The sequence below is a fragment of the Chiloscyllium punctatum genome, chromosome 2, assembly GCF_047496795.1.
Source record: "Chiloscyllium punctatum isolate Juve2018m chromosome 2, sChiPun1.3, whole genome shotgun sequence".
In the NCBI taxonomy this organism is placed as follows: domain Eukaryota; kingdom Metazoa; phylum Chordata; class Chondrichthyes; order Orectolobiformes; family Hemiscylliidae; genus Chiloscyllium; species Chiloscyllium punctatum.
Window position 1 is genome coordinate 131,191,799 of NC_092740.1, and position 15,736 is coordinate 131,207,534.

Sequence of the window (15,736 nt, forward strand, 5' to 3'; positions counted from 1 at the left end):
CTTGGCAATTTGGGAGGAACAATAAATGTTTGCCTAGTCAATGATGCCCATATCCCATGCTTGAATATTTTTAAAAAATGGATAACTGTTGCTATAATGAAAACCTACACCAAATATGTAATTCTTCTGGACTCAAAGGCAAAACCACAAGATCGAATTAATGCTTTCTCTTTGGATAAGAAATCATATTATCAGTCTATGTTATCATTCACATAGTTAGGATGAGACCTATATTTTTCCAATCTCCAGCTTATGCATAGTCCATTTGGTTCTGATGTGAAACTTTAACCTCTCTTGCTTGAATAACTGATGTTCCCCTTCGCAGGCAATAGTTATGGCTCTCCATTGTCACAACAGAGACCAAGGAACACTTCAGATTACATCTAATTCAAAGCTCATTTTAAAGTCTTTTAAAGAAATAAGATATAACACAGATAATGCAGTGTTGGAGGCATCTATTGTCATTAAAAGCTGAAATGGAAGCTGCTTTGTTACTCCCAGACATTCATAATGAGAAGAATTAATGAATTATTTAATACAAAATTAAGAATTACAACTGACTAAATTCTGTAATTTTTCACAGTCATGCCATCTTGGAGCAGAAGAAGCCAAAGAAAAGTTATCCAGTCTGACAAAGGTCAAGGACAAGTTGACCCTTGAACTGTCTCTTACAAAGAAACAATTGTCTCAGACACGGAAAGAACATGTTGCTTTACTAGCAGCTTGTGCTCTGATGGCCGGTGCATTGTACCCATTATACAGTAGATTCCGTGAGCTCTCTGTGCAGAAGGACATTCTTCAAGATCAAGTACATACCTTTGAATATTTCAAAAATGAAATCAGGACTGTTGTTCAGGTTCTTTCTCTGGAAAGTAATCCAAGCAAATTGAAGAAAAAGAAGCCTCAAAAAGGATTGATACAAGTTTTCAGGAAAAGTGTTATAGCAATCTTAGCAGTCAACAGACTTCAAGCCTTGGGTCGCGGATATAAGCCTCTATTTACTTGGTCTGAGGGCTTTAATAATAAACCAAGACTTGTAATTTGCATCGGCAAAGTGAAGTCCTACATCACTCATTCAAGTAAGTACTGACCTGGCTGCCATTTCAAGATTGCAATTTATTACTATTCTAGCTGCAGATCTTCAACTTCTACCTTCCTATTTGATCTTTGTTGTAGATTTTGCTCCAAAAGCAGACACTTACTGGAAATAAGTAATCATAAATGTTTGGAAAGCTGCCCTTTATGAATAACCAAGATCAGTAATATAACATCGGCTCTGTGAGGAACAGTGAATGGCCGTTTCCATTCTCCTATTGGAAAGTCCAATCCTTAACTAGGCTCTTTAATCCTTTAATCTATCGTTGATGCAGTAGATTTTGGATACTGGCACTGGCTGATATTTTTGTTGATCTGGTAAACATTATCTGTTGACAATCAGATGCTTAACAAGAACTCTCTCTCTGTCTGACATCAACATTGACTGCCACCAGTTGATCCCACCTGTTCTCAAGTCCGACCTCACAATATGTTATGGCGTCATTAGAATTTATTTATTATTTTAATATCTGCTGATGGACACTACAAGCTGCAGCACTGAATCATTTTAAGGATGATATGTAAGAAGCACGTGCAGGTTTTGTTTCAAAATGTATTATCCTCAAATTGTATTTCAATTGCCACTTTGCCCATCCTATTCTGAGGGCTAGATATGTGGTGGTTCAGTCCCACGGATGCCATTGATCTTAAAATTTCCCTTTTGACCTTTTTTTTCAAATGTATCATGCCTGTCTGTTAATATTAGCTATCATATGATTGCAAAATATATTGCAACTAAACATGCTTCAAATCAGGCTTAACTCTCATCTTTCCAGGAAGGGTCATTGGGAGATAATTGGAAGTAGAAACAAAGCTAACTTTTCTTACCTGATGACAGTTGTATCACTAGCTGAGACCTAACTAGCTTTTAAAAACTGCACATGGTCCTGTACAATTGCAGCAGGATATCCCTGCTTCTGCACTTAAATCTTCTTACTATGAGGGCCAGCATGCTATTTGCCTTCTTCAGTGATTGTTGCACTTCCATGCTTACTTGAAGTGACTAATCAACAAGAACACCGAAATCTAGTTGCACCTCTTCCCTTCCTAATCTGTCACCATTCAGATAATAATCTGACTTCCTTTTTATCCATGTTATACTTCATTTGCCATGTGTTTGCCTACTCACTCAACTTGTCCAAATCTCTGCAGCTTCCTCACAGCTCATCCTTCCGTCCAGCTTTGAGTAATTTGCAAAGTTTGAGATATTTTGTTTAACCCCCTCATCTAAATCATTAATAGATATTGTGAATAGCTGGGGTCCAAGCCGTAATCCCTGCTATACCTCACTAGTCACCTCCTGCCAATCTGAAAATGACCCATTTATTCCTACTCTGTTTCCTGTCTGCAGTTATGAGAACAGAAAATTTTAAATGGTGATTTGATAGAGATGTTCAAAGTTATTAAAAAATTAGAGAAACTGATATAAGGTAACAGTTTACAGTGGTAACATGGGGATGGGGAAAGGCTGTTGTCATCTTGAATGCACTATCTGAAGCAATAAAGCATGAAAATTTGATAACCAAATCTTTGCTGCAAGTTACTGAGTATGTGCTGGGAGGAAAGTTTGTGGGCTATGAGAAAAGAAAAGGGGAGTGAAGCTAATCAGTTTTTTTTTTAAAAGAGCTGACATGATGGACCAAATGTATTGCCAGCATTTTAATTAAAGGATCTCTAAGTTACTGTGGAATATTGATGATAATGAAAAGAATTCAGTAAGCATTCTTTTGGATAGATGGCTTTGAAGCAAGACTGTTTCTTGGAAATATCTTGATGTTTGGCATCCAAGGAAATTTTTGTTTGTGACAATGAGATGAGCTTGCCTGAATACTTCATTTGTCTATGCAACTTCTTTTGAATTATCTTGATTCCTTGTATTTGGTGAATGGGATATTGTTTAATCTTAGTTTGAAATATGCCATAAGCATGCATATTTTTTCAGTAATTGGTTTCTTGTTCTTGAGAAAAGTGAATCTCTCCCAGGATAAGTGACGTCCAACACTGACCTATAAATTTAGTCACTGCACTCCCATTTATCAATCATAGCGGCGTTGCTGGGACATCCGATCGAGTCAGAGGGGCTCATTATTTATTTACATACTAGAATTATTGCTTCACAGGCTTCCAATTGTGTACCAGAATGTGTTAAGTTGCTAAATAAAAGATTAAAATTCAGGTCTGCTGCTGTGGGGCAATGTTGTGATATTGTGCTGCTCAATCAAATTGTCCAGCAATCCATGGCACTGTTGGGCAGCCCATTCATTGTGTACAGACTTGTTGCTGGTTGTCATTTGAGATTTGCTTGCCAACTTCTGATAATAATCCAATCTGTTTTCTAATCCGGAGAACAGACTTGCATTTGCTGAAAAGGTTTTGCTGATATTGACTGTCTTCTAAACCATTTTACTGCATTTATGGGTAATTTGATTTTCTGCTTTTGTGGCTAGAATGGGAAAAGCCGCAAGAAAATGGAAAGAGCAAGAAAAGTTTTAAGAGGAAGCAGGAAAGCACTGCACAGCAGGCTGTCTGAAAAATTGTTTTATAGGAACAAATCTCTGACATGAACTGCTGAAAGAACAATATCTCAAGTGTCTCCACTTCAAGGAAGCCATCATTATTTAGCCTGCTAGAGTCCTAGCATTAGCCTCAGAACAATATTTGGGCGGCATGAAGGTCTCTTTGGCCATTTCTTTTGTTACAGGCTCCTTCTTGGTTGAGGGAAATGATATTAGTAACATCTTCAAGTTCACAGTCCATTGTACCAGAGGGACAGGTATAGCTTCACATATCAAAAGGAATATCCTACATATGTTTTTCCAGGGACAGAGCAAAGCAGGATGGGAGAGGACTTGGCTTTATATTCTTGGCAGTTTTCCTTGAGTTCCATGATATTGTAGACAGCATTACAATTCCTTGAGCCTGACATTTCTCTCTCAGTAAAAATTGATTCCATTCTCTCAAATTCCAGCTGGCTTGTGTCCACAATGAGCACGTCATGCAGATCTGTGCCTGATTTTCTGGCAACAATCATTATGCCCCACTAGTTTTTGCTTATATGATTATTTAATTTAATATTGGACAGGATGGTCACTTTAAGATGCCCCGACCAGAAGTCTGAGTAATCAGAACTTCTGTATCCAAGATGATAAATAATAGAAACCCAAAATAATAATAAACCATAATCCCAGTTTCAGAAAGGCAGTGTGAAAAGTGAATTTTTTTCAAGCTGTCCTGTTATCTCAATTTAGTTCCATAAAATAGATCTTCGTGTGCTGCAAATTCCTACTATGTTAGAAACTGTTGCAATAGCTCAGGACCTAGAATTACACAAGGCCTAGAATTGGTTGTTTTTATCTTCCTGTTGGTTGGAATTACGTAATCATCTTTTAATTTAATTTTATAATGACGTTTCCGTGAATTTAAGGTTTCGATTCTGGAAACTTTTATGAACAGTTAGCACAGGCAAGTTGTCATGTGGTGAAGACTTGGGCAATATTTAGCTGTACATCCAAGAAGCAGCAACTATTCTATTACTTTGAAGAGTATACAAATACTGAAACTTTAAGACAAAAAATGTACTACATTGAAATTAAACATTTTCTTCTGCTACAGTTCTCACAAAAATGTTAACAAAGTTTTACAGAATGCTTTAGTGTAGGTTTTACATTTTTCTATCGACACTATTCCACGCATTTACCTATTGCTACATGTATTGTCATGTTATGTTGTCACTTTTTCATTAGGACAGGAAAGCGCGCAGAACAGTGTTATCCAGGCTGTTGAATGGTTTTCCAGTTCTGAGCTATTGGCTGCAGTAGTCGATTCTACGGCTGAGTTACAGGATATAATCACTAAATTAAGTAAGTAGATCCTACAGTTCTCTTGGGGGTGGGGGGGGGGGGGGGGGGGGTGGAGAGATCCCTATAAACAGTTTGTTTAGTATTACAACTGCACATACATGTTCAATCTAATTAAAAATTCAATTTTGTGCTCTGCCTAACTGCACACAGTGATCATAAGAGTAATGTGATGTAAACTTTACTTATAACAGTATTGAGAACCTATGTTTGAAATGAATTTTTAGACTACATTTTGTTTGCTAAAATTTTCAATAAGATGCAGCAAACAGCTTTTCAAGTAGTTTTTCATTTATTACACTGTATATTTAATTGATTGCAATGTCAAAGATGTACTCTATGAGTGATTGTTAGTTGAGATCAGTATGTGGATATGCTCCAGCTAACTGCTGCTTAGTTGTTGTACACTGGCATGATCTTGTATTCTCTGGCATGTAGTTTCTTTCACTGTATAAAGTTCAATATCCTTAGTGAAAGGTATAGTAATATTTTCAAGTTGATCTCAGCATATAGCTGTTTTTAAACATTAGTTACATATTTCTATTTTTTTCCCCGTAGCACTGAATAAAGCCAAACGTCATCAACTGCATTCTATGTAGCTGACGAATGGAGACTATTGTTTAATTTTACTTTATCACACACTGACTAACAGGGATCCCAGCAATTGGCTGATTCTGCTTTAAACTGTTTATGTAGAATTCGGAAAACATAAATTTTCTAGAATTGTACAGCTTGTGGAGACATTCTGGGTTTCTGTTTTGAAAACACCTTTACAGCTTTCAAATATAATGGAAGTCATTTAAAACGATCTGACTTGAAGGTTCAGTGGATTGCAATAGTCTCAATTCCCTGTTTTGAAAAATTTTGAACCCAATTTTATAATGAATATCAAGCTATTTTGTGTACAGCTGATAAGGCCTGTTTCATAACCTTAACTCCAGTCAACTGGTGAACTTGCAGCTAAATCTAATGCTGGTTGCATTTGTACACAGAATAAATATTCAGTGCATTAAACTTGCCTCTGGGAGGAAAGGTTGGAGGTAAGAGAATAACAAACTTATGATCTGCTGAGAACACAGTTCTACATGTGGAATCAGAAGACGTCCGAACAAAGTATTACGGATCAAATAAAGTCCAGAAGTTTACAATATGGGTTGAACATGCATAACAAAAAGACAAAAAGATGTTGCCAGAAAGATTGCATTTGAAGGAAACAGAGTGAAAATTGAGGCACTTTATGTCACCCTCAAACAAGTAGATAATTTTGGCTATTTAGGACAAGGAAAGCAAAGATTGTAGATCAGTGCCAAAGTCACGAGGGTAAAGATTGGCAGAAGTAATTTCTTGAAGTTTAAAGACCTGTTAATAGCAAGAAATTCTAGCTTCTGGCAAGGAAAGAAACCCAGTGTTTTCTGCAGATTTCATACAAATATCTGCATCATGTAGTGTTGGTTCTTCATACATAGAATCCCTATAATGTGGAGGCAGATTATTTGGTCCATCGGATTCACACTGACCCTCTGAAAATCTTTCCGCCAAGACCCCCGCGCACCATTCTTGTAACCCTGCAATTCCCATGGCTAGCTCACCTAACCTGCATATCCCTGGACACTATGGGAAATTCAGCAAGGCCAATCCACCTAATCTGCACATCTTTGGACTATGTGAGGAAACTGGAGCTGCTGGAGGAAACCCAAGCAGACATGGGGAGAATGTGCAAATTCCACACGGACAGTCAGCTGAGGCTGCAATCAAACCCAGGTGCCTGGCACTATGAGGCAGCAGTGCTAACCACTGAGCCACCATGCCACCTGTGCCACTGCAGTATTGAATACTAAAAAGATCTGTCCCTTGTCTATTTGGTTATAGCAAATCATGTACGAAGCAAGAAAGGAGATCATGCCAGCAGCTAAGCATGTTGAGATGGCCTTCCCTGTCTCTGTTGGAAAGTAGCCAGAATGTCCAATCATTTGCTAATTTCTCCTTGAATGTGTTCTGAGTCCTTATCTTATGATATAGTTACTCCATAACTTCTGACAGTGCTACAAATGTTTTTTTTCTACCCAAAATATTATCAACAACATGATATTTCAAAAAGGCTAAGAATAGATACTGAGTTGGTTTATTGTTGTCAGGTGATAGGTTTTGTTGTGCCTGCAGCACAGGCAGATCATAACATACAAGGACATATAGATCCTAGGGTGAACAGAGCAAGGCATACAAAGTTATTGTTGTACGAGAGGTGTACAAAAGCAAGATCAGCATTAGAATTGAAATTTGAGCGGTCCATTCAGCGTGTAATAACAGCAGGGAAGAAGCTGTTCTTGAACCTGTTGGTAAGTGTGTTTAAGCTTTTGTACCTTCAGTCTGACAGGAGAGTTTGAATGAGATTATCACCAGGGTGAGAGGGGTCTTTGACAATGTTGGCTGCTTTTCTGCAGCAATGCAAAGTGTAGATGGAGTCGATGGATGGGATGTTGGCTTACATGGCAGTCTGGACCATGTTCACATCATTCTGTAGTTTCGCATGGTCCTGTGCAGTTGTCACACCAAGCCATGATGTACCCAGATAGAATGCTTTCATTGTAAAAGTTGGTGAGGATCCTTATGGACATGCCAAATTTGCTTATTCTCCTGAGGAAGAAGAGGTATTTTTGTGCCTTCTTGATTGTGGTATCTACATGGGTGGTCCAGGATAGATTGTTGGTTATTGATACTCCCAGGAACTTGATGCTGTTGACCCTTTCCACCTCCGCTCCATTGATGTAGATAAGAGAGTGTCCTCCTCCTTTCTTTCTGAAGTTGGTGATCAGCTGTTTAGTTTTGCTGATATTGAGAGAGAGGTTATCTTTTTACCATGACACTAAGCATTCTATCTCCTTCCTGTATTCTGTTTCTTTGTTGTTTGATATCTGGCCTACAACAGTGGTGTTGTCGGCGAACTTGGAGATGGTATTTGGACCAAATTTGGCCACACAGTCATAAGTGTGCAGGGAGCACAGTTGGGAGCTGAGTATGCGTTCTTGTGGTGCGCCGTTGTTGAGGATATTTGTGGTGCTATTGTCTATTTTCACTGATTGCGGTCTGGGGGTCAGGAAGCTGAGGATCCAATTTCTGAGGATGGAGACAAGGCCTAGGTCTCAGAGTTTGGAGATTAGTTGGTTGGGATTATAGTGTTGAAGGTAGTGCTGTGGTTGATGAGTAGGAGCCTGACAAATGAATCTTTATTATCCAGATGTTCCAGGCATGAATGTAGGGCTGGGGAGATGATGTCAGCTGTGGACTTGTTGCGCTGGTAAGTAAGTTGCAAGGGATCAAGGCAGGCTGAGAGGCTAGAGTTCATGTGAGCCATGACTAACCTCTCAAAGCACTTCATAATTATGGAGGCCATAGCCATTGGATGGTAGTCATTAAGGCACGCTGTGAATACAAACAAAACAGATATGTTATCTCATTTTTCAAATGGCTACATTCAGTCAAGTTGAAGATTTTAAACTCAAGACTGTTAAAGTCCATTTTCAATATCTGATGGGCATGGTTTCCAAGTCAAACTTCCCATTTCTTGATATTGACTGTGACGATGCTGTTCCTTTTAACAAGGTTACATTGTCGTTGGTTTTTCTCATAGGAGTCACAAAATTATGGGTTCTAAGATGAGTGGGTTTATCTACTTGAAGAAGCTTTTAAGTTTTTTTTTAAAAACTGTACAAAGAAAGGGAAGTGGCCTGTTCTCCCAGCTCCTCTCTTGTCTGGTTTGTTTTGGTTTTAGCAGTCTGGCTGTTCAAAGCTGCTGGTCAGTTTATATTGGGGAGTCCAAAGGAAACATTTCATTGGAAGGATGTTCCATGCTAAATCTCTCTGCCATCTCTCTCTCTCCTTTAAGAATCGGTGTCTAATTTTACCTTTTGCTGAGGGAGTCTTTATCTGGAATCATTGCAGGCATTTGGAATAGCATCATTAAGTTGGGTTTTCGGATGGGTTATTCTATATTCTGTTCTCTTTTGTTTGTGTTTCATTTGGTACTCTGTAAATAAAGTCAGTTTTATTTAAAACTGAGGGATTTTGACCAACTTCATCACTCCTGGAATATCCACATTACACCTACTTAAAACAACTTGAACACTTAGACCATCTTTCTTGAAATGTTTTGAGAGGGTCAGGCCTGGTTCATGACAGATAGTCCAAGTTTTCAGTCATGTCTTTAGCTTTCAGACTTCCCAGTAAAGACCAGGAATTGAGAAGTGGTACTACTAGTGTAATGATTATTTAAAGATCATTTTGCCTGTTAGTCATGAACACACAAATTTTGACTTTGGACGTTTAGAGCTAAATCAACATTCATTACTAAAACAAGCTCTGTTTTCCAGGAAACAAATGAGCTCTTTCATTTTCGTTAAGAACAAAACCAGCAGTAGACCATTGATTATCATTTTCAAATCTTTCTGGAATTATTAATCCTCCCTTCTCTGCATCTTGCATGTTAGAACCAAAAGAACATGGCTAAATGGATGATTGAATATCATGCTCACTGTCCAAGTCCCCAGGACCTGATCAGTTGTACCCTTGAATTCTGTGGGAAGCTAGGGATGTGATTGCTGGGCCCCTTGCTGAGACATTTGTATCATCAATAGTCACAGGTAAGGTGCCGGAAGACTGGAGGTTGGCTCACGTGGTGCCACTATTTAAAAAAGGTAGTAAGGAAAATACAGGCAACTATAGACCAGTGAGCCTGACATCAGTGGTGGCCAGGTTGTTGAAGGGAATCCTGAGGGACAAGATTTACGTTTATTTGGAAAGGCAGGGACTGATTAAGGATAGTCAGCATGGCTTTGTGCATGGGAAATCATGTCTCACAAACTTGATTGAATTTTTTTTTGAAGAAGTAACAAAGAGGATTGATGAGGGCAGGGTAATGGACATGACCTATATGGACCTCCTGCTCAAAATCCACAAACCTGACTACCCCGGCCGACCCATTGTCTCAGCCTGCTCCTGCCCCACCGAACTCATCTCTGCATACCTTGACACGGTCCTGTCCCCCTTAGTCCAAGAACTCCCCCCCTACATTCGGGACACCACCCTTCCCCTCCACCTCCTCTATGATTTTCGCTTCCCCAGTCCCCAACGCCTTATCTTCACCATGGACATCCAGTCCCTGTACACCTCCATCCCCCATCACGAAGGACTCCAAGCCCTCCGCTTCTTCCTTTCCCGCCGTACCAACCAGTACCCTTCCACCGACACCCTCCTTAGACTGACTGAACTAGTCCTCACCCTGAACAACTTCTCTTTCCAATCCTCCCACTTCCACCAAACCAAAGGAGTAGCCATGGGCACCCACTTGGGCCCCAGCTATGCCTGCCTCTTTGTAGGATATGTGGAACAATCCATCTTCCGCAGCTACACTGGCCCCACCTTTTCCTCCGCTACATCGATGAGTGTATCGGCGCTGCCTCGTGCTCCCACGAGGAGGTTGAACAGTTCATCCACTTTACCAACACTTTCCACCCCGACCTCAAATTCACCTGGACCATCTCAGACTCCTCCCTCCCCTTCCTAGACCTTTCCATTTCTATCTCGGGTGACCGAATCAACACGGACATTTACTATAAGCCGAGCGACTCCCACAGCTACCTAGACTACACCTCCTCCCACCCTGCCCTCTGTAAAAACGCCATCCCATATTCCCAATTCCTTCGTCTCCGCCGCATCTGCTCCCAGGAGGACCAGTTCCAAAACCGTACCACCCAGACGGCCTCCTTCTTCAAGGACCGCAATTTCCCCCCAGACGTAGTCGACGATGCCCGCCACCGCATCTCTTCCACTTCCCGCTTCTCCGCCCTTGAGCCCCGCCCCTCCAACCGCCACCAGGACAGAACCCCACTGGTCCTCACCTACCACCCCACCAACCTCCATGTCCAGCGTATCATCCACCGTCATTTCCGCCACCTCCAAACGGACCCCACCACCAGGAACATATTTTCCTCCCCTCCCCTATCAGCGTTCCGAAAAGACCATTCCCTCCGTGACTCCCTCGTCAGGTCCACACCCCCCACCAACCCAATCTCACTCCTGGCACCTTCCCCTGCAACCGCAAGAAATGCAAAACTTTGCGCCCACACCTCCCCCCTTACTTCCCTCCAAGGCCCCAAGGGACACTTCCATATCCGCCACAAATTCACCTGCACCTCCACACACATCATCTCTTGCATCCGCTGCACCCGATGTGGCCTCCTCTATATTGGGGAGACAGGCCGCCTACTTGCGGAACGTTTCAGAGAACACCTCTGGGACACCCGGACCAACCAACCCAACCACCCCGTAGCCCAACACTTCAACTCCCCCTCCCACTCCACCAAGGACATATGCAGGTCCTTGGGACTCCTCCATCACCAGACCATGGCAACACGACAGTTGGAGGAAGAGCGCCTCATCTTCCACCTGGGAACCCTCCAACCACAAGGGATGAACTCAGATTTCTCCAGTTTCCTCACTTCCCCTCCCCCCACCTTGTCTCAGTCAAATCCCTCGAACTCAGCACCGCCTTCCTAACCTGCAATCTTCTTCCTGACCTCTCCGCCCCCACCCCACTCCGGCCTATCACCCTCACCTTGACCTCCCTCCACCTATCGCATTCCCAATGCCCCTCCCCCAAGTCCCTCCTCCCTACCTTTTATCTTAGCCTGCTGGACACACTTTCCTCATTCCTGAAGAAGGGCTTATGCCCGAAACGTCGATTCTCCTGTTGGATGCTGCCTGACCTGCTGCGCTTTTCCAGCAACACATTTTCAGCTCTGATCTCCAGCGTCTGCAGTCCTCACTTTCTCCTCCTATATGGACTTCAGTAAGGCATTTGACAGGGTTCCTCAGAGGAGACTGGTTAAATCTCATGGAATACACAGAGATCTCGCCATGTGGATACAAAATTGGCTCAAAGGTAGAAGAAGGTGGTGGTAAGGGTTGCTTTTCAGACTGGAGGCCTGTAACCAGTGGTTCGTCACAAGGTTCGGTGCTAGGTCCACTACCTTTCATCATTTATAGAAATGGTTTTGACGTGAACATAGGAGGTACAGTGAGAAAGTTTGCAGATAACACCAAAATTGGAGATGTAGTGGACAGCAAAGAAGGTTACCTCAGAGTATAACGGGATCTTGATCAGATGGGCCCATAAGCTGACAAGTGGCAGATGGAGTTTAATTTAGATAAATGTGAGGTGCTGCATTTTGGAAAAGCAAATCAGAGCAAGACTTATACATTTAATAATAAGGTCTTGAGGAGTGTTAATGAACAAAGAGACCTTGGAGTGCAGGTTCAAAATTTCCTGAAAATAGAGTCACGGGTAGATAGGATAGTGAAGAAGGTGCTTGGTATCCTTTCATTTATTGGTCAGAGCATTGAGTATAGGAGTTGGGAGATCATATTGTGGCTATACAGGACATTGGTATGGCCACTTTTGGAATATTGCGTAAAATTCTGGTTTTCTTCCTATCAGAAGGATGTTGTGAAACTTGAAAGGGTTCAGAAAAGATTTACAGGGACGTTGCTAGGGTTGGGGATTTGAGCTCTAGGACAATAGTGAATAGGCTGGGGCTGTTTTCCCTGGAGTGTTGGAGGCTGAGGGATGACCTCATAGAGGTTTATAAAATCATGGATAAGATAAATTTTCCCTGGGGTGGGGGAGTCCTGAACTACAGGGAAAAGGTTTAGGGTGAGAGGGGAAAGATGTAAAAGAGACCTAAGGGGCACATTTGCACACAGAGGGTGGTGCGTGTATGGAATGAACTGCCAGAGGAAGTGGTGGAAGGTGGTATAGTTACAGCATTTTAAAGGCATCTGGGGGGGGGGGGGGGGGGTCTATGAATGGGTAGGTTTTAGAGGGATATGAGCCAAATGCTGGCAAATGGGACTAGATTAGGTTAGGATGTCTGGTCAACATGGACGAGTTAGACTGAAGAGTCTGTTTCCATGCTGTACATCTCTATGACTGACTTGTAAATGCAAACAACTCCAACTTTGGCTGCATGGGTCTTAACTTGTGGTTCAGAATTTATGGAGTAGATGTCAACATTCTAAGGTAAATGCAATCTGTCTCGGTGGCATAATTGGAATCCTTTCAGAATGATAAATGTAAAGTGTAATGTCTGAAGATGTTTGAAGTTTTAAAAATTACACTATCTTCCTTAAATTCATATGCTCATTGGTGTTGCTTATTGGTGTTCTCCATGGGATCTTTGTGAATGCTTGGCTGATTTCTAAAAGTCAATATTATCCAGGAGTTCAAAGTTCATAGTTTGACAGATCAAAAAGCCTGTTAAAGGATTAGTTGTCTTTGATCTGGGTTATGGTAGAGGTTTGTTTGCTTTTATAAGTGATTAAGTATCTGAGATTTTTTAAAATAATCCTTATCAAAGGATTTTTTGAAATGATGACATCTTTGTTGTTAGAACTGTATTAGAGTTTTGGAACTTTGTTTAACATAATCATTAAATAGCTCCTAAGATCTGCCCGGTATAACTACTATGTGAGTTATTATGGAATGTAAAAGAGCTGGGCTGGGCAGGGGTTATAAATTGGCATGCGGAGATACAAGGAACCAGGGGAATTAGAAATGAGGATGAGATGACTTAAAGTTTCTAACAATGGGGATGAATTCACAGTCGAGGCTGACCTCCAACCTATCCCTGTAGCTGTCTCTGTTTTGCCTCCAGAGTTGCCAGGTCAGACTCCATCCTGCGTTTGGCCCCTTCTCCAAGTAAACTTTCCCACTGAGCTGCCTCACTTGGATTATCAAAAACAAAACTCTGGGTCAGTGCTTTGTTGATGTAGTAGTATACTAAAGTTGCTGAATTGAACAAGAGTGGCTCATTTTTTCTGATTAACATATTTCCATGCCTTTTTCTTCACGAGTTTAAGTAGCATGATGAGTGAAAGAAGGCTTGGAAATTTATAGAGCAGTAGCTCAAAAAGAGCTGTCACTTTCTAAAACGTTTGTTCTTGCTGTGTGGATCAGCAAGGAGGCACACTGTCTAAGGACATGGACTGAACTAAGCCCTTGATGAACAAATACTTTGCTGCTTCAAGAGGTTCGATGCAGGAGGATAACAAACTTTGATGCAGAAGAGAAATCCTCCTGTGAAGGTGAATGTGAATAAGCATGGGAAGAGGTGGTAAGCAGAGCAGCTTCCTAAATCTATAGGTTGCACAAACAAATTCTAATGCAGTTCATGAATAAGGCAGCAGATGCTATGAGGTACCATGCTGTTTCTCCTCTGAACCCTGGAACTATAGCTTTTAAAAATTACATACCACTTGTCAATAAAGAAGTTATCTTACCCGTCAGGTCTATTCAGTATTTGAGCTCCATGTTTGTCTCCTCTAACCCTTCATCTGTTCCCACTTGTCCTTTTAAACCCTTCCTGAATCTTCAGCTTCAGTTTACACAAGGCTGTTACTCCTGACTTGGAGAGACATGGAAATTGGTTGGAGTAAAACCAGGTGGCAAATTTCACCCTTTCTTGTCCAGACAAGTGCACTAAATCCTCAATATTTCAGGAGATAGGGATATGGACTTCCTACAGATAACAAAAAGTGCCGATGCCAGTTCAATAAGACCAATTGAGAGTGAGTGTAATGTTCATTGGAAGAACATATTACAGTAGAGGAATGGCTGAAAGAAATATAAAAATGACTGCAGATGCTGGAAACTAGATTCTGGATTTGTGATGCTGGAAGAGCACAGCAGTTCAGGCAGCATCCAAGTAGCTTCGAAATCGACATTTCGGGCAAAAGCCTTACCAAGGTATAATGAAGTAATGCAGTTGGCTTATAAGGAAAATAGAGGCTGGATATTGGAAACCAATACCAAGAATGCTGGAGAAACTCCAGTCTGGCAGCATCTGTGGAAAAACTAAATTAACCTTTTAAGTCTGGTATGATTAAGGGGAGGTGTTGGCCTAGTGGTATTATTACTAGACTATTAATCCAGAAACTCAGCTAATGTTCTGGGGACCCATGTTTAAATCCTGCCACAGCAGATGGTGGAATTTGAATTCAATTGAAAAAAACATCTGGCCATGAAATCATTGTCGATTGTCTGGTTGACTAACATCCTTCAGGGAAATAAATCTGCCATCCTCATCTAGGCTGGCCTACATGTGACTCAATTGCCCTCTGAATGGCCAGCAAGCCATCAGGCCATTCAGTTGTAACAATTGCTATAAAGTCTCAAAGAAATGAAACCGGACAGATAACCTTACATTGACCTAGGCACCTGAAAAGACAGTGGTAGAAACAGCTCTATTGACCCTGCAGAGTCCTCCTTACTAATGTGAGGGCTAGTGTCAAAATGAGACAGCTGTCTCACTGACTAGTCAAGTAACAGGCTGACATTGTCTGTAAGGTTCCATGAGTATGACACCACAATCACCATTCCCAGATATGTCCTATCCCACCAGCAAGACAGACCTGTCAGAGGAGGCAGCACAGTGGTATACATTCAGGAGGGAGTTGCCCTTGGAGTCTTCAACATTGATTCCAGACCCCATGAAGTCTCATGGCTTCAGATTAAACACAAGCAAAGAAACTTCTTGCTGACTACCATAAACCATCCTTCCTCCGCTGATGAATCGGTACTCCTCCATATTGAACAACACTTACAGGAAGCTGTGAGAATGACAAGGGCACAAAATGTACTCTGGCTGGAGGATTTCAAGGTCCACCACCAAGAGTGACACTGCAGCAGTACTACTGAACATGCTGCTAGACTGACTCTGTAACAGGTGGTA

At 41.5% G+C, this 15,736-nt stretch overlaps 1 protein-coding gene across 9 annotated transcripts in view; it reads left to right on the top strand.

Annotated features, from left to right (window-relative positions):
• Nucleotides 1-15,736, top strand: part of ccdc171 (coiled-coil domain containing 171) — a 380,694-nt gene that overhangs the window by 135,900 nt on the left and 229,058 nt on the right. For all 9 annotated transcript variants that reach the window (XM_072589026.1, XM_072589027.1, XM_072589024.1 and 6 more), the window contains 2 exons: nt 584-1,079; nt 4,839-4,955. In XM_072589026.1, coding sequence (XP_072445127.1) covers nt 584-1,079; nt 4,839-4,955 — 613 coding nt within the window. The remainder of the gene's footprint in view (nt 1-583; nt 1,080-4,838; nt 4,956-15,736) is intronic.